Source organism: Mandrillus leucophaeus, unplaced genomic scaffold, assembly GCF_000951045.1.
Source record: "Mandrillus leucophaeus isolate KB7577 unplaced genomic scaffold, Mleu.le_1.0 Scaffold122, whole genome shotgun sequence".
Lineage (NCBI taxonomy): Eukaryota > Metazoa > Chordata > Mammalia > Primates > Cercopithecidae > Mandrillus > Mandrillus leucophaeus.
In genome coordinates, this window is record NW_012100543.1 from 25900 (window position 1) to 52817 (window position 26918).

At 44.0% G+C, this 26918-nt stretch overlaps 1 protein-coding gene across 1 annotated transcript in view; it reads left to right on the forward strand.

The window, feature by feature from the left end:
* Positions 1-245: 245 nt before the first annotated feature.
* The window catches only part of APOB (apolipoprotein B), a 41641-nt gene continuing 14968 nt past the window's right edge, over positions 246-26918 (forward strand). The window contains exons 1-20 of the mRNA XM_011971397.1: positions 246-287; positions 1326-1441; positions 2720-2865; positions 5662-5815; positions 6525-6680; positions 8070-8194; positions 8877-8962; positions 10262-10481; positions 11208-11435; positions 13736-13853; positions 13966-14112; positions 15168-15379; positions 15642-15879; positions 16740-16916; positions 18585-18776; positions 19972-20139; positions 20618-20829; positions 23892-24074; positions 24685-24806; positions 26629-26839. Of these exons, the coding sequence (XP_011826787.1) occupies positions 257-287; positions 1326-1441; positions 2720-2865; positions 5662-5815; positions 6525-6680; positions 8070-8194; positions 8877-8962; positions 10262-10481; positions 11208-11435; positions 13736-13853; positions 13966-14112; positions 15168-15379; positions 15642-15879; positions 16740-16916; positions 18585-18776; positions 19972-20139; positions 20618-20829; positions 23892-24074; positions 24685-24806; positions 26629-26839 (3242 nt within the window). The 5' untranslated portion in view covers positions 246-256. The remainder of the gene's footprint in view (positions 288-1325; positions 1442-2719; positions 2866-5661; positions 5816-6524; positions 6681-8069; positions 8195-8876; positions 8963-10261; positions 10482-11207; positions 11436-13735; positions 13854-13965; positions 14113-15167; positions 15380-15641; positions 15880-16739; positions 16917-18584; positions 18777-19971; positions 20140-20617; positions 20830-23891; positions 24075-24684; positions 24807-26628; positions 26840-26918) is intronic.

Below are 26918 nucleotides of genomic sequence, written 5' to 3' on the forward strand. Positions count from 1 at the left end.
TGGGGCAGCCAGGGCCTAGGCCAGAGGGAGGGCAGCCACAGGGTCCAGGGCGAGGCGGGGGACTGGACCAGCTGGCGGCCCCTGCAGACTCAGGATGGGGGGCATGGGATGGAGGGGCTGAGGAGGGGGTCTCTGGAGCCTGCCTCCCTCCTGAAGGGTGAAACCTGTGCCTGTGGTCCCCCTGTCGGGCCCTAGCACCCGCTGGGAAGACGTGGGAAGCTCACAGATTTCTTTCTCCTGTCTTACAGAAAAGGAAATGCTGGAAAATGTCAGCCCGGTCTGTCCAAGTAAGGCATCTGCGCATGGGGCGTGGAAGGGCGCCCAGCCCCATGCACCCTCCTACACCCGGGTCCCTGAGGTCCCCCCACTCTAAGGGGCTAAGATGGCCTCGTGGTGTGCCCTGCTCTGACCCCAGGAAGCAAGTTTCTTGAGCCTCTGCCCACACGCAAGGGATGCCAACTCTCCTCTACCTGCCCTTCTGTTCTGTCCCAAGAGTTCAGCCTGGGGGCGGGGGAGGGAAAGCACTGACACTCCGCTGGCCTGCGCACACTTTGAAGAAACATCACTGTCCTGTTTATCAGTGACTAGTCATTGATTCGAAGCATGTGAGGGTGAGGAAATACTGACTTTAACCTTTGTGCAGAAATCGGACCTCCATCCCCTTCCTATTTACCTGACCCCTGGGGGTCAAAGGAGCTGGCCTCCAAGGGGACCCTGTGTGCTGGAGCCGCGGGGCGGACGTCTGATGGGGCAGCGCTGCCATCTGGTGGACATCTGCCATCACTGCAGCTGGGCTCAGGACCCAGATGTTCTTTTTCTTCAATTGTTCAGAAAATTCCTCTCAACTACAGTGGAAACCTCCAGAAACTCCTTTCTAGGAGTTTCTTAAGTTAGTTACGCTTAATGCTTAATGAACTTTGCCTCAAGTATTTGGTAGTCTCAGAGTCACGGAATTAAGGCGTTTTCAAGCTAAAAACGCTTTAGAGAGAGTACTATTTGCGTCATGTTGTCATCTCTTAATTTACCAGAGGGTGTCTCATGCAGATTTTCTGAGCCCCATTACTTGACACTTGTCACTCCCTTCCCTGTGCCTCAGACGACATAGTCAAGACATGCCAGCTAATTTAAACATTAGCCTCAGCAGAAACATAATGGAGAAGTCAAATCTATAAAGGAAAATTAAGTATAATATAAAGTCAATTAAAAACTAATTTGAGTTTAATTACATTTTAATTATCTATGCCACTGGCCCTCTCTGCCCAGAACTGGCTGTCCGTGGGAGAGCTATTTCTCCTATGTGGCTGATGTATTTCTCCCCACGTTAGGAGATACGACCCGATTCAAGCACCTCCGGAAGTACACATACAACTATGAGGCTGAGAGTTCCAGTGGAGTCCCTGGGACTGCTGATTCAAGAAGCGCCACCAGGATCAACTGCAAGGTATGGAGGATGCAGGCGGGAGGGACCCAGAGCCCACAGCTTTCCCCCAGTCCTGTTCCAGCGGGTGCCAAACACGTGACCTTCCCGGAGGTTGTGTACTGAGCAAACGCAGAGCATCCCACAACTGTTGTAATCTGATCAAAGCATTGGGACTTTGCCTCTGTTTGTAAGTCAGCCACATTGCTGAGATGTTGTCTGCCCCCGCCAAATTTCGCAAGCCAGATGTATTTTCCCGTTAACTTCCCAGATGCAATAGGACTACGTGATCTAGATTAGCAGCAGTGTGGGTCTGTAGATTTCAGCGTGAGAGAAGCCCAGTGGGTGAGCTAAGGGAGGCAGGCATCTCAGAATCGCACTGTGAAATGCAGTTTTTATATCTAAGTCCAACAGAATCTGTTGCTGAAAAACGAATAGAAAGAAGAAAAAAATATAAACATACAGTTTGTTCTAAAATAAAACTTTGCTTATTATTGAGACTGGTTGTACTCATGTCACGTACATCTGGAGCAGATCTATAGGCTGCTGTTGGGGTTTGGGTGGGGAAGAGAGGTCAAGCTGAGCAGTCACCTTTTTTAGAGAATGCTGTAGCTCTTGTCTGTGCTGTCCAATATGGTAGACATGAGCCACATTGGACTATTTAAATGGAATGAAAGTAAAAATTCATATTCGTTGTCACATTAGCTGCATTTCAACTGCTCAACAGGCACCCTGGCTACTGGCTCCCCTATTGAACAGCACACATATACAACATTTCTTTAAAGTTATTTGAATAGTGCTGGATAATAAGTAGGGATCCGCTGAAACTCCAGCTATACGCGAAGCTCTAAATAGGCCCTAATAGATATAAACCAGTTTTTTTGCGTGACATTAAGGGGACATTTGCTGTAGAAACTGAGGATGGCCCTCTTCCTGCTTTCTGTTTTTCTCCTTCACTCTCACTCCTAGTCTGCAGTGCTTCTATTTAACCACAGCTCTTTATAATTGAAGTGAGTAACTTTAGAACCAATAAAAGGACATCCTCCTTCCTGTGCACAGAGGCAAACTTAAGAAATGTGTTACCCCGGGAGGGGGAAAAGGCCAGCAATAGGACTAAGTCTAGGTTGGTGCACGGAGCACCCAGGAGGCATGTTGATAAGGCACGTGGTGTTGAGGAGCAGGCAGTGGTGTTCCCAGCAGAATTCCCTTTGGTGCTCTGATTAGAGACTAAGCCCTGGGCTTCAGGGGCCGTCTCTCATTCTTGATAGACAACCTCAATGCTATGCTACCCTGTATTCTCAGGTTGAGCTGGAGGTTCCCCAGCTCTGCAGCTTCATCCTGAAGACCAGCCAGTGCACCCTGAAAGAGGTGTATGGCTTCAACCCTGAGGGCAGAGCCTTGCTGAAGAAAACCAAGAACTCCGAGGAGTTTGCTGCAGCCATGTCCAGGTAAGGCGTGTTGTACATGAGCACACACATATGTGTGTGTCCGTCCGCTGAGGTATGAACTTGTGTATTTACACCAGGCACGGATGTGACTCTAAGTATTTGTATTCCATATTCATCGTGGATCAGGGAATTGCTGTGTTTTCACAATCATCAAAAAGAGACAAGCATTATTTGCCCTTCCCTAGTTAGGTTCCTTTAATTATCATTTTAATGTGTTTCTAAAAATCTCATGCTTTAAACTTCTTGAGATTATAAAACTGAGATGCTGTGTTTAAACAAGTGAATTCTTAAAGAACTAAATAAGACCAGTGCTTGGTGGTCTTCGGTGCGGGGTCCCAGAGGCGCTGGCTGCTGTGGCGCGCACCTGGCGGGGCAGGGTCTGTTCAGCGCAGGGCAGAGGAGCACCAAGGCTTCAGTGGCTCCCCCTCCTAGGCTGGCATTCAGCCACTGCACATGGATCGGCCGCTGCAGCTGCATCTCTGCTGACTGATCAGGGCCCGTGTCATACCCATTGTAAATATTTTCGACATCACCCCTGCCTCATCCTCAGTCACAGTTTGTAGGGTCTCAGGTGTGTGTGAATACAGGCAGGATAGAGTTGTTAACTTGGTAGCATCAGAAAACTCCGTCTGTATTAGTCTGTTTCCATGCTGCTGATAAAGACATACCTGAGACTGGGCAATTTACAAAAGAAAGGTTTTTTGGACTCACCGTTCCATGTGGCTGGGGAGGTCTCACAATCATGGTGGAAGGTGAGGGAGAGCAAGTCACATCTTACGTAGATGACGGCTGGCAAAGAGAGCTTGTGCGCAGAAACTCCTGTTTTTAAAACCACCACATCTCCTGAGACCCATTTGCAATCACGAGAGCAGCACGGGAAAGACCTGCCCCGTGATTCAATCACCTCCCACCAGGTCCCTCCCACACACGTGGGAATTATGAGAGCTACAAGATGAGATTTGGGCGGGGACCCAGAGCCAAACCATATCACCATCCTTGCCCGTTTTTCAGTTTTACTAAACGTTAGATTCAGATGCCAGTCCTTTCTCGCCAAAATAGGCTGTGAGGCTTCTTTCCTTCATATGCTTTATTTTCTCCAAGACTTAACTGTCTATGAGGGAGAGAGGTATGGTGGCAGGAGGAAGGAGTGGTTATTTTTTGGTCCTTGGTCTTCTCCAAATACAGAAGAGACTCCTGTTCTTGACAAGGAGGGCTTTCCAGGTTTGCATTTTCATGACTTTAACTGTCTTTTTTAAAAAATTGACATATAATAATTATACATATTTATTGAGAATATATTGATGTTTTGATACATGTAATGTATGGTGATCAGATCAGAGCAATTAGCATACCCATCATCTCAAACATTTATTGTTTCTTCGTGTCGGGAACTTTCGGAGAGGGTGTAGGCTGTGGGAGATGAGTCTGTCACCTTTTCCTCCTGATGTAACCAGAGTGGCTGCAGTCAGGTCCTCAGAAACTCAGAGAGTACCCAATGGGAAGTCCCTGAGACCAAAGTCAGCATGGGCTTCAGCCATGGCCTGACACCATACAAAAGAGTGACTGTCCAACAAGTGTATGGAAAGAAGCTCCAATTCACTGGTAGTCAAGAAATACAAATTAATGTAACAACAAGATATTTATCCACTTATACCCATCAGACTGCAAAACTGGAAAACAGCAATAGCACCTGTTGCTGGCAGGCCAGTGAGGAAAAGTGTGCTGTCCTGAGCTGCTGGTGGAAATTAGAGCCATCAGGCAATATCTACTCTAATTTAGAATACTTAATACCCTTTGACACAGATATTTTAGTCTCTGGGACTCTAGCCCATGAAAATAAAAGCAGTAATGTGTGGAGATAGGCATAAGGATGTTTGTTTTGGTATTGTTTGCGTGGTTTAAAAAAAATCCAGAAAGAGAGAAGGCAAATGCCATCAAATGGGGCAATGTGTGAATAAATTCTATATAGCCATGGAATGGAATGTTCTGCATGCAGCTTTTAAAAAATCTGTTAGAGCTATACCAAGTGACTCAGAAGGGTTTTTGTGAAGTATAATTAAGTGAGAAAAACAAGATAAAAGTATGCACAATACAATGCCACTTGTATAAAACAAACAATGACAAAATCTTTGTATGACTCTGTTTGCACTCACCCATGTTTACAGAGGATTGTGTGAGAGCGCAGAAACAAATGGAACAACCACTTGGGTGTCCATAAGGGGAGGATGGGCAAAGAGACTGATATGGGTGGAGAACAGAGCAGGGCTGGATGAGCCAAGCAAAAAACGTTAAAACATGGCTGGACCTGGTGGCTCATGCCTGTAGTCCCAGGACTTTGGGAGGCCGAGGCGGGCAGATCACCTGAGGTCAGGAGTTCGAGACCAGCCTGGCCAACAGGGTGAAACCTGTGTCTACTAAAAATACAAAAATTAGCTGGGTGTGATGGCAAATGCCTGTAGTCCTAGCTACTCCAGAGGCTGAGTCAGGAGAATCACTTGATCCCAGGAGGTGGAGGTTGCAGTGAGCTGAGGTTGTGCCATTGCACTCTAGCCCGAGTAACAGAGTGAGACTCCATTTCAAAAAAAGAAAAAGAATCACAAAAATATATGTATATGTGCATGCTTGTTTGAAAATGTATGTCTATGTGTAGCTATATTCTATATTTACAAAGAAATGATGTCACAAGAACAATTGGTTTAAAAACTATGAGAAAAGCAACTTCAGTGCCACCCAGCTTACTTCCAGCAAGTTGTAATGGAGAAGGACATTCCCATGACCATCCTCTCTCTGGGACAGGTATGAGCTCAAGCTGGTCATTCCAGAAGGGAAGCAAGTTTTCCTTTACCCGGAGAAAGATGAACCTACACACATCCTGAACATCAAGAGGGGCATCATTTCTGCCCTCCTGGTTCCCCCAGAGACAGAAGAAACCAAGCAAGTGTTGTTTCTGGTGAGGATTTAGAGAGCTGATAGCAGTGGCCCTTGAAACTCATCTTCATGTGTTAGAGGCCAGTCCTACCATATACAAAGCAGATTGCTGAGTCAGCTCCATGGCTAGTTACACAGGAAGCCATGGACTGGCGTGACATACTGGTGCCCGAGATTCCTCCTGTCCCTTGGGCTCGCTCACAGATCATTCCAAGCAGGCTGATCAGGTTGGGTCTAATTTTAAAACAGTTATTGAGGCGTCCTGGCCACCCCACCCCCACTTTTGTTTAATGCTGTTCACCTGTGTTTGATGGGTTATGGTATAACACAGTAAATCCTGTGTGTATTTAAAACCAAAAATAACGGGATCTGTTGCCAGTCTCTTTTACGAATTTCAGGTTTCAATGTGAGACAGAATTCATTTCACCTCAGTCCCATGAGCACTTTTGTGCCCTTATCTTGCTCTAATTTCTCTATGACACCATACTGGGAGAAGACAGCGATGCATCCTGCAGAGCCTTTCTGCAGACCCACCCTTAACTGGTTTCCTCTCTCCCAACTTGGGCTGGCCAGGCACTAGCAAGACCACACTGCATAGGAGGAAAAAGAAAGTCCCTCCCAAAGCTAGATTCCTTCTGCCTTTTCTTTCACAATCCCCACCCCGTCCCTCCCAAGTACCCAAGGATGTTGCCCACGTTGAATATATGTGGTTGCATCTTCTGCCCCCATAGGATACCGTGTATGGAAACTGCTCCACTCACTTTACCGTCAAGACAAGGAAGGGCAATGTGGCAACAGAAATATCCACTGAAAGAGACCTGGGGCAGTGTGATCGCTTCAAGCCCATCCGTACAGGCGTCAGCCCACTTGCTCTCATCAAAGGCATGGTAAGTCCCATGTCAGCACTGTCATGCACACCAAGGAGCATCCTCTTATTAATAACATTCCAAAATTTTCAAGCTAGTGGGCACCTTTGAGGACAGCCTGCCCAGCCTGTTTTTTATACAGAGTACAGATAGGACCCTGAGCAGGCATGGGAAGGTCTGCCCAGGCTTCATGGCCTGGGATCAGTTGAGCCAAGACTTGAGTCAGGCTCCTCCCTCCCAGCCCAGAGCTCTGTCTTTCCTCCTGTCCTTCTGTCACTGGCACTAAACCGCCTCTACTCTCATCACTTGAGAGTAATGACTGCTCATCTCTGAGAAGGCTCTGGGGATGGATGTAGGGCAGCAAAACCACCTACTGTTCCTTCCTGCACAAGGACTCCTTGTGCCAGCTCCAAGCCTCTGGACTTTGAAGAAGTCCCAAGACCTGTGTTCTCCCCCTCTCCTTCATCCCATGAAGTGCAGTGACTTAAGAATGCTCCAGCTTCTTGTCCTCCCACCCCCAGTACCACCCTGACCAAACACGACCCCTCTGCCTCCGGCCTGGAGCACACTCTCCTCTCTGTTAAGTGGGGCCATGGAGCACCATATTACCTGAGCCTGCCTGACCCCTGCAACATCTTCCCTGATATGAGCCCCAGGCTGTCTCAGTGAACATGAACTTGAGCAATCACTGTCATGCCGGGCCCTGTTCCTGGTCATTGTCCTTGGGATTGAAAACAGGGAGTCTGATGACCATGAGTGCCACAGTCAGAAGAGGATAATGCACTGGCTTAGGGGTCTTTTCTGAGGATCTGCTGTGTGCTCAACCCCACTCTGGGCAGCACCAAGGAAGGGACAGTGGCAGATGAACCATGGACCTTCCCCTCAGGATGCTTCCAGTCTAATGCAGGAGCCAGGTCAATAAAGCATACATTGTATACTCAATAAGGTGATACGCTGAACAGTGCAGACAAGAAATCCTGGGCCTGACCAGGAAGGAGAAAGTATTATTCATGTAGCTCAGTGGGCAACGTTTCATGGAAGATGTGGAGCAAGAATCCGAAAAATGCAAAGAATGTGTAAATGAAACAGACATGTAAGAATGGGCTTTTGGGCAAAGAAAACTGACTGAGCAGGTGTGTGAGGGGCTATGTGGTGGGATGGGCATGTGGAGGATACAAAGTTTAGACTTTGTCCAGTGGGGGTGGAAAAAGAGGAGTCTATAGCTTGACTCAGCTTTGGGGATGCCGACATGTTGCACCCCCTGGTCTAAATGTCAAGTACCCAGCTATCTTCTTTCTCTGAGTTTATCTAGTGGTACAGGACCCCTCCTCCCTTCTACCTTGAAGGTAAATGCTTTTGACAGAAGACACAGGGACTGATCAAAATGCTTGTCTCCAATCTCATTCACAGACCCACCCCTTGTCAACTCTGATCAGCAGTAGCCAGTCCTGTCAGTACACCCTGGACGCCAAGAGGAAGCATGTGGCAGAAGCCATCTGCAAGGAGCAGCACCTGTTCCTGCCTTTCTCCTATAAGTAGGTCACCTGATGCACTACTGATTTGTCATTTAATGGGTCAGTGTGAACTGAACACTTCTCAAGTGCTCTGTTCCAGGCAAACCTGTGCCTGGGAGGGAGGTATGGAGAAGGATAAAATGCAACCCCTCCCTGTCCCCCTTTTTAAGCTAACAGGCCATTTGGCAGAAAAGTCCTAGGCATGCAAAACAACCCAAGACCAACAAAAGATATCTAAGACCCAATCTTTAAGGGGTGTAGATCCAGAAAACCTGGGGATCACTGCAGGGTACCCTGGTTCGAAAAGGTTTCATGGAAGATTTGGGATATTGACTGGAAACCTATATATCCAAATCCACTTTGAAAAGTGACAATCAGTGAATATTTATTGAGTAACTGCCATATTCTTGGTTCTGTGCTGTGGAAGATACGAAAGAATTTCGAGACATTGCACTAGTTCCTATGTCTGGCCACTCCAGACTAGTGGAGAGTATAAGGCACACATGTCCTTTTGATGGGAGGATGACTAGCGTGACCAAGAAGAGGTGGATGTTATTCATTCAGGGCCAACAATGGCTGGATTTACCCATGCTTTGAAAGATGGGCAGGACTTGGGTAGATGCAGAAACAGGGGAAACCTTCAACATGGAAAGAATAGTATGTTCTGGCCATCCATGACATGATGTGCTTCCTTGGTTACCAGGAATATGTATGGGATGGGAGTACAAGTGACACAGACTTTGAAACTTGAAGACACACCAAAGATCAACAGCCGCTTCTTTGGTGAAGGTAAGAATTTCTGTCCACACAGTTGCTGGAAAATTTACCTAAGATGTGCCAATCATGGCTTAGCCACTTGCTGGGCCCTGTTAAATGTCTGCTGACTAACAAGTGATATGGACACTGGTGTTCTGGCTACCTCTATGAGAAAGCAAACTCATCTCAGAATGTCAAGTTGCAATGGCATAAAGAAAAAGAAGTTCCCAAAGCTACCTAGGCGTTTGTAAATAGAAAACTGGAATCCTAAGTTTAACATGACATATTTGGTAGCACTGATATCACCTATCCTGTGATAAGACCCAGAGCTGTCCCGGATGAGGTGGACCAAGTGGGAGAGAACCTTCAGAGTCCGGCCCAGATAGTAACCTCAGGAGTCAGTCTTTAGAGGTAGAAGGAACTCTAGCAATCTTGAGTCCAACCCTTACCCAGCATTGTATTGTATTTATATCTGTCCAAATTCCTTCTTGTACATTACCTCATTGTCCTTTTTGTTCACAGCAACCAGTGACGTCAGGTGGTAGAGAGGTGATTTTATACCTATTCTACAGGGGGGAAAGTGACACAGAGAGGCTTAGAGTTTGATGTAGACAAGGCCGTAGAATATTAGAGGGGGCAAATAAGTGCCCAGGTTGTAATCTAAGCCAGGACTCTTCTCATTACACCACACTTCCATGAGGACTTTTACCTCTCTTCCTGGCATAGGTCATAGTAGGTGGTGGAGAGGATACAAAAGTGTCTCCCCTCCCCACAAGCTGCTGCTAGACCCAATTAGAAGAAATGGTGATGAGCATCAATGTGCCTGGTCCCAGTTGTAACCATGTCAACAGCAGCACCTCCTCACCAATTATTTCAAGCGAAAGGTAACCTGATGATAGACTCAGACAAGTCTGAATTCCACTTCAGCTCTACCTCTTAGACCCTAAGAACTCTTCAAAAGTAAGTTGCTCATTTCTGGGTCGCAGTTCCTCATCTCTGGGTCTCATCTCTGTCTCATCTCTGGGACTCAGAGCTGAGATCCGGGGATGACAGTTTACATTGCCCAAAAACTCTGTGGGTCTCTGAAGCAGGGCTGAATTTATCTTTAAATTGAACAATAATGCCAACCCACAGGGATAGGATGATGAGTCGGTGAAAACAATTAAGTCAATCACCTATGGCAGAGCCAGATCTAGCAGTCATTGAATACATGATAGTTTTCTTCCCTTTTCCCCTGTGCTGATACTCCACAATTTCCAGCTTCCAGTAGACAAAGATATGGTTGAGATGAAGAAGTAAGCTAGAGTTCCTTTGACACTTTCCATCTTCCAGGTACTAAGAAGGTGGGTCTCGCATTTGAGAGCACCAAATCCACATCACCTCCAAAGCAGGCCGAAGCTGTTTTGAAGACTCTGCAGGAATTGAAAAAACTAACCATCTCTGAGCAAAATATCCAGAGAGCTAATCTCTTCCATAAGCTGGTTACTGAGCTGAGAGGCCTCAGTGATGAAGCAGTCACATCTCTCTTGCCACAGCTGATCGAGGTGTCCAGGTATTTAATGGTTACAGCTCAACTTTTTATAAAACTGATGGTAACTGACTGAACTTTCAAACCTTGGCCAAATGGAGAATCTCAGGGACCATTTGGATATCAATCCAGTTAATCAATTAGTCAATCAATTCATGATTGCTGGATAGAGAACTATCAGCTGACGTGCTAAGAGTTCCATGAAACACACACACACGCACACAGTGTTCAAGGCAGCTAAGTATTTGTGTGTTAAAATAGGAGGAGAATAGTTCCCACATTTTGATGGGTATCTTTTAATTCCTAGTTCTATTGCAGGTGCTCTCCAGAAGCTTATAGGCTGGTGGAGAGAGAACTCAGACAAAAAATATTATATGATTTCTCTACCCTTCAAGGCACTGGCTTTAAGCGCTATGAAGGTGAGAGAAGGGACTGAGGCCAGGAATGAGACCCAGCTAATGTTGGCCAGGCATATTCTGTGAGCTGGCCAAAGGGCTGTGATAACAGTCTTCTTGTCGCTACAGATCCACAGTCCCCTCTTGGGACTTTCCTCGATGGGGCTTCTCCTGTGGGTAATGTTCCTAAGGAAAGCATCATGGCTCTGAGCTCCAAGTTGGGTTTTGAAAGATAGTTAGATTTGAATAGTGAATGAGGTGATTAAGGGCTCTCCTGGCAGAGGACACACCATGAGCAATATTTTATGTGCCCTGAAGGTGGTCTGTATAACTTTACCCATGTCTTTCTTCTCAGTCCCATCACTTTGCAAGCCTTGGTTCAGTGTGGACAGCCCCAGTGCTCCACTCACATCCTCCAGTGGCTGAAACGTGTGCATGCCAACCCCCTTCTGATAGATGTGGTCACCTACCTGGTGGCCCTGATCCCCGAGCCCTCAGCACAGCAGCTGCGAGAGATCTTCAACATGGCGAGGGAGCAGCGCAGCCGAGCCACCTTGTATGCGCTGAGCCACGCGGTCAACAAGTGAGTTTCCACACTGTATTTATCCTCCTAGGAGCAGAGGAACATCTTGCACTTCTGTGCGTCTCTGTATTAAAGTTGAACTCCTCCTTCCACTTTCAAACTCTGCTCCTTACTCTTGTGTTTATTCCTGATCATTTTTGGAGTAATGACTTGAAATAAGAAATCAGCAAACACAAACTGAATGTTTAAAAATATTTTCTCTACATTATATTATAAAAGTTTTTGAACATAGCAAAGTTGACAGAATTTCAGAGGGAAAACCCCTGGAAAACCAGCTATCTCCTACCATTTAAGTGTTATTATATTTGCTTTATCACATATACATCCATCCATTAATTCATCTTATTTTCTGAAGCATTTCAAAGTAAATTACAAACATTAACACACTTTCCCCTAAGTACTTCAGCATGCATATTATTAACTTCAGTTCAATATTAGTTAGCAGTTTTTTCCTCTTAATTTTTTTTTTTGACATGGTTTCACTGTGTCAGCCAGGCTGGAGTGCAATGGTGCAGTCACGGCTTACTGCAGCCTCAAATTCCTGGGCTCAAGTGATCCTCCCACCTCAGCCTCCTGAGTAGCTGGGACCACAGGCGCATGCTACTATGCCCTGGCTAATTTTTGTATTTTTTGTAGATACAGGGTTTCAACATGTTGCTCAGGCTGGCAGTTTTTTCTTTTGATGAAATTTTTTTGCTCTTTCTTTTTTACATTTTTATATAAATTTATGTGGAACAAGTGTAATTTTGTTACATGAATAGATTATGCAGTAGTTAAGTCAGGGCTTTCAGGATATCCATCACCCAGATAACATATAGTGTACCCACTAAGTAATTTCTCACCATCCATCTCCCTCCACTTCCATACCTGAGTCTCAATTGTCTTATCATTCCACACTCTATGTCCTTGTGTGTACATTATTTAGCTCCCACTTATAAAGTGACAACATGCAATATTTGTCTGTGACTGTCCTGTTTTACTTAAGACAATGACTTTCAGTTCCATCCATGTTACTGCAAATGACATTATTTTATTCTTTTTATGGCTGAATAGTATTTTATTGCCTATACATTCCACATTTTTAATCCAATCATCCACTGACGGACACTTAGGTTGATTCCATGCCTTTGCTATTGTGAATAGTGCTGCGATAAACATATGGGTGCAGGTATCCTTTGGATATAATGATTTCTTTTCCTTTGGGTATGCACCCAGTAGTGGGATTGTTGGATTCATTGGTAGTTCTAATTTTAGTTCTTTGAGAAATCTCTGTATTGTTTTCCGTAGAGGTTGTACTTATTTACAATACCATCAACAGTGGTTAACTGTTTCCTTTTCTCTGTATCCTCACCAACATCTGTTATTTTTTGTCTTTTGAATAATGGCCCTCCTGACTGTTGTAACATGTTATCTCATTGTGGTTTCAATTTACTTTTCTCTAATGATTAGTAATGTTATGCATTTTTTCATATGCCTATTGCCATTTGTGTGTCTTCTTTTGAAAAAATGATGTCTATTCATGTCCTTTGTCTACTTTTTAATGAGATTATTTGGGGGACTTTTTGTTGAGTTGTTTGAATTCCTTGTACATTCTGGATATTAGTACCCCACTGGATGAATAGTTTGCAAATATTTTCTCCCATTCTGCAGGCTGCTCACCCTGTTGATTATTTGTTTCACTGTGCAGAAGCTTTTTGCTTTAATTAAGTTCTGTTTGTCTATTTTTTGTTTTTGTTGTCTTTGCCTTTGAGGTCTTAGTCATCAAATTCTTTGTCTAGGTCAATGTCCAGAGAAGTTTTCCCTAGGTTTTCTTCTTGTATTTTTATAGTTTCAGGTCTTACATTTAAGTCTTTGATCTATCTTGAGTTGATTTTTGTATACGGTGACAGATAGTAGTCCAGTTTTATTCTTCTGCATATAGCAATCCAACTTTCCCAGCACCACTTATTGAAAAGGGTGTCCTTTCTCGAGTGTATGTTTTTGTCAATTTTGTCAAAGATCCATTGACTGTAACTATGTGGCTTTATTTCTGGGTTCACTATTCTGTTCCATTGATCTATGTGTCTATTTTTATGCCAGTATCATGCTGTTTAGATTACTATAGCCTTGTAGCATAATTTGAAGTCAGGTAATGTGATGCCTCCAGCTTTGTTCTTTTTGCTTAAGATTGCTTCAGCTACTCAGGCTCTTTTTGGATTCCATATGAATTTCATAATTATTTTTTCTCATTCACAAGTTTGGATTTTAAGACAAACCTAACTGGGGTTACCAAGTCTTGACTCTCTGCTCTTATTCTGTAGCTATCATAAGACAAACCCTACAGGGACCCAGGAGCTGCTAGACATTGCTAATTACCTGATGGAACAGATTCAAGATGACTGCACTGGGGATGAAGATTACACCTATTTGATTCTGCGGGTAATCTCAGTCTTTTACACGACATAGATCATTTCAGAAGCGCTTTTCCTAGATACCTTTTACTTCCCTCTCCTGCACCCTGATGGGTTCTTGTTTCTTTTCTTCAATGCAGGTCATTGGAAATATGGGCCAAACCATGGAGCAGTTAACTCCAGAACTCAAGTCTTCAATCCTGAAATGTGTCCAAAGTACAAAGCCATCACTGATGATTCAGAAAGCTGCCATCCAGGCCCTGAGGAAAATGGAGCCTAAAGACGAGGTAAAGTCCACAAGAAGAGGTCTGAAAGTGAAAGTTCATTAACAAGGATTTGGAAGGTACTGGGGAAATGAGACTCTAAATTTCATCTACTGACTTTATTCTGCTGTTCCCTCCCTCCCTCCCTCCCTTCCTTCCTTCCTTCCATCTTTTGAGATGGAGTCTCACTCTATTTACAAGGGTGGAGTGCAATGGCACGATCTCGGCTCACTGCAACTTCCGCTTCCTGGGTTCAAGCAATTCTCCCTGCCTCAGCCTCCTGAGTAACTGGGATTACAGGCACACACCACCACACCCAGCTAATTTTTGTATTTTTTTAGTAGAGACGGGGTTTTGCCATGTTGACCAGGCTGGTCTTGAACTCCTGACCTCAGGTGATCCACCCGCCTCAGCCTCCCAAAGTGCTGGGATTACAGGCGTGAGCCACTGCACCTGGCCTCTACTGTTTTCTAATTGCAAATTTCAACAAGCCTATTGACTTGACTGCCTAGCAGTATGTGACATGAGAGAAATACCTGACCTTGCTGCTATGTCAACATGCAGAATGTGAGATGTTTTTGCTACCTACCACCCACCTACCAGATTGACTATCCCTCTCATCATGGAAAAACATGCTTAATTTTCCCCCAATAACCTTAGGCTAGGATAGTCAACTTGGCCCCCTCTTAGGTGGCAATGGCTCCAGAGCTTTGGAAACTACCTTATTTATTAGCCCCAAACTCTTACTACCCCTTCTCATCTTTACCCTCACATTAAAATAACTTAGGTTAAAACAACTTTATTTTCACTTAGTGAAACAAATCATAACTTGGCCATGATTTATCTGTTTTAATGGAATTGAATTCAACAGGCATTCCACAGGCATCTTCTGGGAACCCTTACTTGATAGTGCTCTAGGAAACACTGGCAAGAAGATTCAATACCAGCATTTGAAGAGTGATTACAGAGAAATTAGACCTGTGCTTAAGAAAGAGCTAGCAGACAATGCCAGTGTTTGCCAGGCACGTTCTGTGTTCTGACCACAGGACAGTGATAACCATCTCCTCTTTTGACTGCAGGACCAGGAGGTGCTTCTTCAGACTTTCCTTGATGATGCTTCTCCAGGAGATAAGCGACTGGCTGCCTATCTCATGCTGATGAGGAGTCCTTCACAGGCAGATATTAACAAAATTGTCCAACTTCTACCACGGGAACAGAATGAGCAAGTGAAGAACTTTGTGGCTTCCCATATTGCCAACATCTTGAACTCCGAAGAATTGGATATCCAAGAGTAAGTAAGAGCAATTTTTCCCCACGTACCACTGAGGGCCCTAAGCTGGAATTCCAACGCTAGGTTTTGGCATAGCCACTGTCTGCCCTTGCTTCTGACACAAACACTTGTGCAAATGTGTAGCAGACCTAGACCCAAAGCCTTAGGGTAAATGAAATCCAGACATTTTGGTAGTGATTGGAAATCCATATTTACTTGGGCTGCAAGAGTCAAAGGATAATAACATGGTGTGTCAGCTCAAACTATACTTCTTCTTATCTAGTCTGAAAAAGTTAGTGAAAGAAGCTCTGAAAGAATCTCAACTTCCAACTGTCATGGACTTCAGAAAATTCTCTCGGAACTATCGACTCTCCAAATCTGTTTCTCTTCCATCACTTGACCCAGCCTCAGCCAAAATTGAAGGGAATCTTATATTTGATCCAAATAACTACCTTCCTAAAGAAACCATGCTGAAAACGACCCTTACTGCCTTTGGATTTGCTTCAGCTGACCTCTTCGAGGTAAGTGTGAAGAGTTCGAGGTTCTCTAGCCCATTTTGTACAGCATCATAAACAGAGAGTCCCTGGGAGCCAGAAGCTAGCCAGAGGAAAACAAGAACCACCAGGCACTTCCTACCATGACTCTGAGGCTTTCTTCTTTCCCTCCTTGATCCCTGCCTTCCTCTCTCCCCGCTGGGGGTCACCTGAAGCATGACTTCTTAACATTAATAGAAATGCAGGCCGGGTGAGGTGGCTCATTCCTGTAATTCCAGCACTTTGGGAGGCCGAGGCGGGTAGATCATGAGGTCAGGAGATCGAGACCATCCTGGCTAACACAGTGAAACCCGTCTCTACTAAAAAAATACAAAAAAAATTAGCCGGGCGAGGTGGCAGGCACCTGTAGTCCCAGCTACTCGGGAGGCTGAGGCAGGAGAACGGCGTGAACCCAGAAGGCAGAGCTTGCAGTGAGCAGAGATGGCACCACTGCACTCTAGCCTGGGCGACAGAACGAGACTCTGTATAAAAATAAAAAAAAAAAATTGAAATGCAGATGTCTCGTCTTTAAGTCCCAAGCCAAGGAAGCATATGTGCTGCCTAGTCAGATCTGCTTCAAATCTCAAATTCACTCCCAACTCTGAACCCTTGGTTGAATTGCTTGTCCTCTCTGAACCTTAGCTGCCTCTTCTAGAAAAAAGCAAGTAATAAGGTCAAGATTCTAGTGAGATTTTAATAAAGCAGCTCCTGTGAAGTGCTAAGATCAGCTCCTGGCCTGTGGTATTCAAATACTTGTTTAGATAAATGGACATCAAGAGGGGGAACTACTAGGCTGGCATACAACAAAGAAAGCTGATGCCATTTTCTTATCTGATTTTGTTTCTCAGATTGGCTTGGAAGGAAAAGGCTTTGAGCCAACATTGGAAGCTCTTTTTGGGAAGCAAGGATTTTTCCCAGACAGTGTCAACAAAGCTTTGTACTGGGTTAATGGTCAAGTTCCTGATGGTGTCTCTAAGGTCTTAGTGGACCACTTTGGCTATACCAAAGAGGATAAACGTGAGCAGGTGTGTATTTGTCAAGTATCTTCTTAAGGAAAGCTTTGGGTCTCAATGCAAAAACAATTCTTTTCTAAGCAAGGAAGTCATCAAAATATTATCTAACTGAAGTGATAACTATGGTTTTTATCAACCAGACCTGCTGGGATAAGGGCCAGTATCTTCAGCAGTTAAAGGTCTCCTGAAATTCAGTGTGCCCAGAAAGAAGACTTCTATCCTGAGAAATACTCTAGGATAACAATTAAGAGTATGAACTCTGGGCTGGGCGTGGTGGCTCACACCTGTAATCCCAGCACTTTGGGAGGCTGAGGTGGGTGGATCACGGGGTCAGGAATTTGAGACCAGCCTGGCCAACATAGTAAAACCCCATCTCTACTAAAAATACAAAAAACTAGCCGGGCATGGTAGTGGGCGCCTGTAATCCCAGTTACTCGGGAGGCTGAGGCAGGAGAATTGCTTGAACCCAGGAGGTAGAGGTTGCAGTGAGCTGAGATTACACTGTTACACTCCAGCCCGGGCGACAGCGTGAGACTCTGTCTTAAAAAAAACTATGAACTCTGGGCATGGATTTAATTCTAACTTCCCTGTCTTGAAATTGTGTGCACTTGGGGAAGTTGGTTGATATTATGTGTATCTGTTTCTGTCTGCATCCCAGACTACTAATAATAGTCCAAACCTCACAAGGTTATTTAAAGACAATGAAATAAGGCATCTTAAATTCCAAGTGCAGTGCCTGATGCTGGCATTGATTGTTCAATAAGCAGACACTATTGCGAGTTTTAAATTAATATTTTCATTATTATTAACTGCTTTCTTTGGCGCTCACTGCCATCAGTGCACTAGCAAATGAGACCAAAATTCCACTTTGAAGCTAGTAATGAGCCCCTATTAAAGGAGCAAAATAGGCTGTATGATCTGGAGCTTATTCTTGAATTTTTTGCTACCCAATGTGTGGTCTGGTCAGAAATGTAGGTTCTCAGGCTTCACCCACAATCTACTGAATCAGAAGCTGTATTTTAGCAAGACCTCATGTGACTTGTATGCACATTCAAGTTTGCAGAGCAAGGCAGTAATTTACCCCTCCAAGCTCACTGTTGAGCACCAGTTCCATCTTCTGATTTCCTGACCCCCACTTGAGGCCAAGGGTCTTTGATCTGCTTTGAGTCTGTCAATTTCACATTTTTTCCCCCCAATGCCTGGGCATCCATCTCTGAGATTCTTCTTCTCTCTAAGAAGAACTTGTCTAGGATCAAGTGTTTTTCAAACTTTTGGTAAATTTACATAGCAGCTACATTTTCTTAAGAAACACTTTGTAGTCTTCACTGGTCAAAGAAGAGAAGGCTAAGCAGGGAATGGGTGGGAGACAGAGGATCTTCTAATCTTGAGGATCCTGGCATACTGGAGAGCAAGGACCCCTCCCCTCAACCCACCACATCTTACTATGTCTACAGATTTTTAAATTAAGAATAGCTTTAAGAGTGCCACTATCCCTGACAAGACCTTAGTTCTTTCATCTCTGTTTAGAGAAATTAGCCTGGACTTCAGTGTCTCCCTGTTCCTCACCTGAAGCATTTTTTTAGGCCCATCCTGGCTGCAGCAGACAGGTCCCACATTGGGAACTAAAAGGTGTTTGACATTGCTGACATCTCACTGGCCATTTTATTACTAAACTCTCAGGACATGGTAAATGGAATGATGTTCACTGTTCAGAAGCTGATTGAAGATTTGAAATCCAAAGAAGTCCCGGAAGCCAGAGCCTACCTCCGCATCTTGGGAGAGGAGCTTGGCTTTGCCAGGCTCCATGACCTCCAGCTCCTTGGAAAACTGCTCCTGACGGGTGCCCGCACTCTGCAGGGGATCCCTCAGATGGTAAGTCAGCCATGAGACCAGACATTGGTTTTTTTAGATCGCCCAGATGCCCTTATGATCACAACTGCACAAGACAGAAAAGATGCTTGTACTTTCTTCAAAGATGCAGGTTTGCCTTGAATTTCACTGAGATGACTCTTGGATCACAAGGAGCTGTTAACATTTAGAAATTAAGCTATTCATAATGTTAGCTATATTTTTAAGAGCATTAATTTATTCATCTGGAAAACAACGTTCGGTATACCTTCCTCTACCTTTGCTGAAGGTCCTTTTATTTTTATTTTTATTTTTTTAATTTTTTGAGATGGAGTCTTGCTCCCAGGCTGGAGTGCAGTGGTGCAGTCTCGGCTCACTGCAACTCTGCCTCCCGGGTTCAAGCAATTCTCCTCCCTCAGCCTCCCAAGTAGCTGGGACTACAGACACGCGCCAGCATGCCCGGCTAATCTGTGTACTTTTAGTAGAGACAAAGTTTCACCATGTAGGCCAGGCTGGTTTCACACTCCTGACCTCAAGTGATCCGCCAGCCTGGGCCTCCCAAAGTGCTGGGCTAACAGGCATGAGCCACTGCACCCGGCCTGAAGGTCCTTTTAATATTGAAATGATATAATGATTATTAAAAAAAGTATTTGGCAAACTATAATTCACTATCTAAATATGCTATAATTTTTATTATTAATTTATTAATAAAAGGAAATATATAAATGTATTCCTATGGCTTGATAAAAAAATGTTGACTTTAAGAAAACAGGTCTCAAGCTATTTTATGGAAATATTATTTAAAAAATAAAACCCAATGCAAACTGATATTTTTAAAAATGATTTTATCATAATATAATATATTTCAAGTACACCTTCACTTACAGTCAGACTCCAGAACACCAGAATTAAGCCATGGCATATATGATACTTAAAGTCCATAAAGCTCTGAGGCCCAGCAATATTCTTAAGAGCCTTCTGAATCCAGTTGAAAATGACATGATATCTATCTCGTGAATTTTCTTCTATTCTGATTCACTGAAAATGGTAAAAATATCAGTTTGATCTTTATTTATCAAACTATTCAGCTCATCAAAATATGCTAGTCCTTCCTTTCTAGATAAAGAGGAATTACTCTCCAATGTATGGAAGGTTGCATTTAACAAAACTGACTTTAAAAAGACTTACTTTTATTTGCTCTCCCCTGTTGGGTCTATAGATTGGAGAGGTCATCAGGAAGGGCTCAAAGAACGACTTTTTTCTTCACTACATCTTCATAGAGAATGCCTTTGAACTCCCCACTGGAGCTGGATTACAGTTGCAAATATCTTCATCTGGAGTCACCGCTCCTGGAATCAAGGCTGGAGTGAAACTGGAAGTAGCCAATGTAAGATTCTGTTTGCCTTTTGATTTCTCAGGTTATTATTTTCTTCCAGGGTGGGTTTCTTGTTAAAACACATTTTAAAATGTGTTTTCAGTTCAAGACAAAATGCATCATCATTGTAATCATCTTATTATTTTTTATGAAAAACTTTAAGCTTCCACCAGAATGCACCACCTCACCAGCTCCAGTAGTGGTACAGCCACAAGACAAGAACTCAGTTCTCTCAATAAATGAGTATTCCTATCATCTTTTTAAACTGATTTTGCCTAATGTTAACTCAGGTACTTTCTAGTTCTGGGTAGTGTAGTCCAACTGTAGAGAAATGAGAACTTGCTTTCCTTCTTCCAAACAAATCCCAGTAATGTTTCCAAAGGTGTGTTATCCAGGAAGTGTTTGCCCGGAGGTGAGAAAGGTGGTTGATCTGACTGACAGGGGACTGAAGTATTTAATGAATCTGAATAGGTTGTTTTCTGACTTATAGATGCAGGCTGAACTGGTGGCAAAACCCTCCGTGTCTGTGGAGTTTGTGACAAATATGGGCATCATCATTCCAGACTTCGCTAGGAGCGGGGTCCAGATGAACACCAACTTATTCCACGAGTCAGGCCTGGAGGCTCGTGTTGCCCTAAAAGCTGGGCAGCTGAAGTTTATCATTCCTTCCCCAAAGAGACCAGTCAAGCTGTTAAGTGGCAGGTAATTCTTTTAGCCAAGTCTGCCTAGCCAGTTTGAAAGAGAGAACAGAGAATGTATCTGCAGGATTTTGCCAGGCTAAACAGTTGATTGAGATTATTCAGGTCCTGAGGAAGTGAGAGAGAAATAGAGAGGAAAGATTCTGGGTTACCTATTTTAATTCTATTCTAGACTTACTACATAACTACATAATTACCTTTCTTCTACTTTCCACATTTTACTAAATTGTCCTTTATCTTTCTGCTTTGAGACTTATTAAGACCTACTGCTTAATTAGTTTTTATTAAGTTGTGATTTTTTGTTATCAAGACTTATTAAGACCTACTGCTTAATTAGTTTTTATTAAGTTGTGATTTTTTGTTATCAAGACTTATTAAGACCTACTGCTTAACTAGTTTTTATTAAGTTGTGATTTTTTGTTATCTATTTGTTTTGAGAATGAAGAAACAGTAGCTCTGGAGAGATCTTCTTTGGAAAATGAATTGTTTTTCACCCCAAAAAATACCTAAGAACATATTGATTTGAGGTAGCTAGCTCAGTAGGTAAAGCATGAAACTCCTAACCTCGCGATAATGGGATACAGACTCTTATGGAGAGTTTCATTTTAAGTGGCACCCTCAACCATTGATTTACCTTAGTTTTCATATTTTAGACACATTCATATGTTCATTCAAAAACAATACTTAATTGGCCAGCCCGGTGGTTCATGTCTGTAATCCCAGCACTTTGGGAGCCCCAGGTGGATGGATCGCTTGAGCCCAGGTGTTCAGAGAGCAGCCTGGGCAACATGGCAAAACCTCATCTCTACAAAAAAAAAAATAACAAAATTAACTAGACATGGTGGCGCATGCCTGTAGTTCCAGCTACTCAGAAAACTGAGATGGGAGGATCGATTGAGCCCAGGAGTTCAAGCCTTCAGTGAACCATGCTTGCACCACTGCACTCCAGCTTGGGTGACAGAGCAAGACCCTGTCTCACAGAAGCCAAATATAGTATATCTAATTGCTTAATATGTGCCACATATGTTGAGTGAGACATACAAGGTCCCTGACCTTTGAATGCTTACATTTTATAAGGGAGACACACAATAAAGCAAGCAATAATCATAGAGTAAGGGCTAAGTTATAGAAAGTATTAGAATACCATGAAATTTTATATCATGTAGCCTGTGCTAGTCAAGGAATGCATTCTGAAGTAAGTGTACTTGACCTGATAACTGAGGACTGTGTCAGAGTCATTTAGGCAAAGGAGAAAGGAGTGAGTGTTCCAGGCAAAAGGAAAAGCAGGTAATGGCCTAAAGGTAAAGGCATATGGTTCAAGGAACTGGAAGAAGTGCAGAATGGTAAGGTGCTCAGGGAACGTAAGTGAGAGATGACGGGGAGAGGTAGGCAGGGGAGAGAGCATCCCCAACCATGGAAGCCATCCTAAGGAGTTTGGACTCTTTTGAAGGCACAGGAGTTGAAGAGGGGAGCAGAAATAAGATAGGGGTGATGTTTTAGAAGAAATACTCTGACTCTAGTGTGGAAAATGGGTGGGAAGGAGGCACAGCTGGACACGAAGAGACCATTGGGCATCTCTTATGATCCTGTGTGGCTAAGAGCTGATAATGGCCTGCAATGGAGGAAAGCCAGGTATAGAAAGGAGTAAGCAGATTCTAGAACTTTCTAAGGAGGCAGAATCATAAGTACTGGGTGATTAATTGGGTATGGGACAGGGAAAAAGAAAGAAGAAAAGAGGAAGGAGGCACCCTTCACTTAAATAAGAACTACAGTGGGAGAGCTTCTTGTTTCAAGGAAGGTGACAAATTCAGTTTTGGATGTGCTGCATTTGATGTCCTATGAAACAACCAGTTTAGAAATCTAGTGGCAAATAGACCTGTGGATCTGAGCCCAGTAAAGTGGCTTGGGCTCCACATATGGATTTGGGAATCATTAGTATACAGAGGTTGTTGTGGTTAAACAGCAACTGGTGTAGAGTGAGACATGAGAGATGAGGACAGAAATATGGAGAAGACGAAAACATGTAAAGGAAGAAGAGGAATAACCAGCAATGAGTTAGAAGAAGTGACCAGAGAAGAAGAAGGAGAACCAAAGCCACAAAAGGTCACAGAAGCCATAGAGCAGCCATAGGGGAGATCACCCCATGGGTAGGCAAAAGCTGGCATTAGGACTCCAGCACATCAGCAAAGCTTGGTCTTATGGCACCCCCAACTTGGAGAAGCAATACTTGTAGGAAAATGTGCTATTTCAAAGAAAGCATCCTTAGAAAAAACCAGACCAAGGTTGAACTTTCTTACATGTACTAAGTTTTTAAGTACACACTTGGAAGGAAGGTGCCATCATCTCTTCAGATGTGAGAGGCTCCAGGGTCTTAGTCTGGTTATGAGTGTGCAACTCTACTGAAGGCTTCTGGGAGGTCAAGGAAGATAAAACCTAAATATGCCCATTGGATGTAGGAGCAAGGAGGGCATTAGAGACATTGATGAAAGCATTTTCAGAAGATGGAATGAGCAATCAGAGCACAGTTAGTGCAGCACGTTGGGAGGAAGTGGAGACTGCAAAGGCAGACAACTCTTGATGGTGAGGAAGACAAGAGAAAGCAAGAAAAGAAAGAAGCATAGGCGAGGGGCACAGGGGAGGAGACTTGAGTATGCTTAATGCAGGTGGAAGTAAGCAGGTAGAGAGTAGGCGATTTCATATGAAAGAGACAGTTTCTCTTGCCTTGCATCATAGGAAGGAAGGGGCACACTGAAATTCAGCCCCAGTGATCAGCTATTTAACATCTCTGAGCCTCTGCTTCTGTAAAATGAGAACCATAAGCCTACTGTTGTGGGGATTACAGGAAACAGATGGAAAGAACTCAGCCGGAAGCTCCACAGTCACTCTCATGGCTTGTCATGTTGATGTTCTTTCTAATATTATTTGTTTCTCAGTAAATCAAATAGTTAGAGATAGGTGTGGACTGAGGGAAGACAAGGATAAGGGGGTATTTACACCCTGAGAATTTGTGATATTCATTTTGATTCATGACTTAGCAATAACTCAGGTATTTTTGTTCTTCACCAGCAACACGTTACATTTGGTCTCTACCACCAAAACGGAGGTGATCCCACCTCTCATCGAGAATAGGCAGTCCTTGTCAGTTTGCAAGCAACTCTTTACTGGCCTGAATTACTGCACCTCAAGCGCTTACTCCAACGCCAGTTCCACAGACTCCGCCCCCTACTATCCGCTGACCGGGGACACCAGGTTAGAGATGCTCAGTGCCTGGCCCAGCATTTTCTCACCTTCTACATCATGGCCACCTAGCATGGCACAGGAAAAAAATGCTCTGTGTTGTAAGCCCCTGTCACTAGCCTTCTGGGTTTGCACCATCTTTGGGTATTTAAAGCAGGGTCCTCTGGCCAACATGTTGGGTGTCGCCTTTTGCTTCCTTGTACACAGGACAGGATCACAGCACAGATCCCAATTTGCTCCTAATTCAGTGTCCATGTTTCTGAGCCTCCAGACCCATTGTTATGAACTTCCTGGAGCCCATCAATGTGCTTGAAGCCTTCACCATACTTAGGTGGCTCCCTGTCTTCAGCCCCCAAGTTCCAGTGCTTGTTCTCAGCTCTGCTGAAACAACCAGCCAACTCCTGCTCTGCTGGTCCAAAGTCTTGGGAATCCTGGTGTCTGCCCTTGCCTTGGGTTCTTGTAGGACTGAGGGATCAAAAAGATCATCTTAGTTAAGGGCAAGAGACAATGTTAAAATAAGGACCATATTTTTGTTACATTTGAGGCTGAATTTTTTTGGGGACATTATCTCCATCCTTGAAAGCTCTAACATTATGCACTGTCTTCATTGTAACATCTTCAGATTAGAGCTGGAACTGAGGCCTACAGGAGAAGTTGAGCAGTATTCTGTCAGTGCAACCTATGAGCTCCAGAGAGAGGACAGAGCCTTGGTGGACACCCTGAAGTTTGTAACTCAAGCAGAAGGTGAGTATTCAAAACACAGCTGCTTCATCTCTGCTCGCAGTCTCAGGTTCAGAATTCATGAGGAGAACACATGTAATTTAACCTATTTAACAAATATTAACTGAGTACCCAATAAGTGGCAGGCCTATTTTAAGACCTGGGGCTAGAACAGTGAACAATGGAGTCTCTGCCTTCGTGGAAGTTACAGTGAACAACCAAACAAGTTAATATTTGGAGTGTCAGATCAGTACTGGGGAGGAAAACAGAGCATAGACTGGTCTAGGGAAGGCTAGGAGTAAGAGGGAGGAAGAAGGGCAGGGAAAGCAGTGCATTTGGAATAATAAGGGAAAGTCTCCCTGGTAAAGTGAGTATAAGGAGACCTAACAGAGATAAGGGGAGAAGCAGTGTGGTAAGACTGTTACAGGCAGAGGGACCAGCAGGTGCAAAGGCCCTGAGGCTGACATATTGCTGCCATGTTTCAAGGAAAGGAAGGAAGCCAGTATGGCTGGAGCAGAAAGACCAGGGAGAAAAGATGTAGAAGATGAGGACAGAGAGATATGGAGAGGTGAAGGAAAGATGATCTCATAGGCCATGGTAAGAACTTCGGCTTCTTCCTATGAATTAAATGAAAGCCACTGGGGAGTCCTCATGATTTGATTTATGTTTACGTTGAGAAAAGACTATGGGGAGATAAGGGCAGAGAAACTACTATGTAGGTTATCACAATAATCCAGGCAGGAATCAGTGCTATTTTGGATTAGGGCAATGGCAGAGGAGATATGAGAAGGGGTTGGATTCTGGCCATATTTTGAAGATTAGGCTGACAAGATTTGCTGATACAGTGGATGTTGAGTGTAAGAGGAAAAGGGGAATGAGGACAAACCTAAGGTTTTTGACCTGGGCAACTGGAAAACAGAGCTTCCATTTATGGAGATGGAAAGGGCTACTGGAGGAGCAGGTTTTAGGGAATGGGGCAAAATTAGGTGTTCACTTTGGAAAAATTTTTATATAGGGATAGCATATCACAAAATTAAACTAGGAAGAAAATCCCATGAGAGAAAGCACTGGGGGAGCAGGGCATGCTGGGGAAATAGTGTTTGGTAAACATTGTTTTACAAAGGATATAAAATGGACGAGCCTATGGACAGAAAGATGCCTGGGAATCTTGTTACAAAGAAAGGGGGAGTCGGGCAGACGGAGCCCAGGGCAAGGGCAGCAAGGAACCAGGAAAGGCATCTTGGATGGAAAGTAATATACAGATGTCGTGTCTTCCTGGCCCAGAAGGACTGTGAGCCTTTGCTGTTCCACAAACAAGCTAAGTGCTCCCCATTTCAGGGCCTTTGTATTCCTGGCCCTCTGCCTGGAATGTGCTCCTCCCAGAACTCAGCATAGCTCCAACCTCTCTTCATTCTGATCTCTGCCCACATGTGCCCTTATCAGAGAGAACTTCTCTGACCACCAAGTATGAAATAACACTTCTTCTATCCCTTTCTTTTATCCTTGTATCCAGTTTTACTCTTCTTCATAACATTCATTACCATCTGACATGAGCAAGTTACTTGTTTATTGCCTGCACACCTCTCCCACTAGAAGGTAAGCCCCATGAAAGCAAGGACTCCCCAGTGCCAAGAGCAGTGTCCAGCACATAATAGGCTCATAATAGGCGATCCATAAAGACTTGTATACATGAATACCACTGAGTTTAAAATTTTCAGTAAAATCCTGAATTGTGTTTTTGTTTAAGTACATTAATTCCTTGGAGTTTCTCTGCCTTTTCCTCTCTTTCCTTCCAAAACATAGCTTCCTACCATACATCTCTTGATTCTCTTATACACTTGTCCAGGTGTGAAGCAGACTGAGGCTACCATGACATTCAAATATAATCGGCAGAGTATGACCTTGTCCAGTGAAGTCCAAATTCCGGATTTTGATGTTGACCTTGGAACAATCCTCAGAGTTAATGATGAATCTACTGAGGGCAGAAAGTCTTACAGACTCACCCTGGACATTCAGAACAAGAAAATTACTGAGGTCACCCTCATGGGCCACCTAAGGTAAGGAAGGCTGAGGGTCATCTGACCTGCACTGCAGGCCTGGGTGGTTCTTTTCATTATTCCTCTTCTACTTTATACC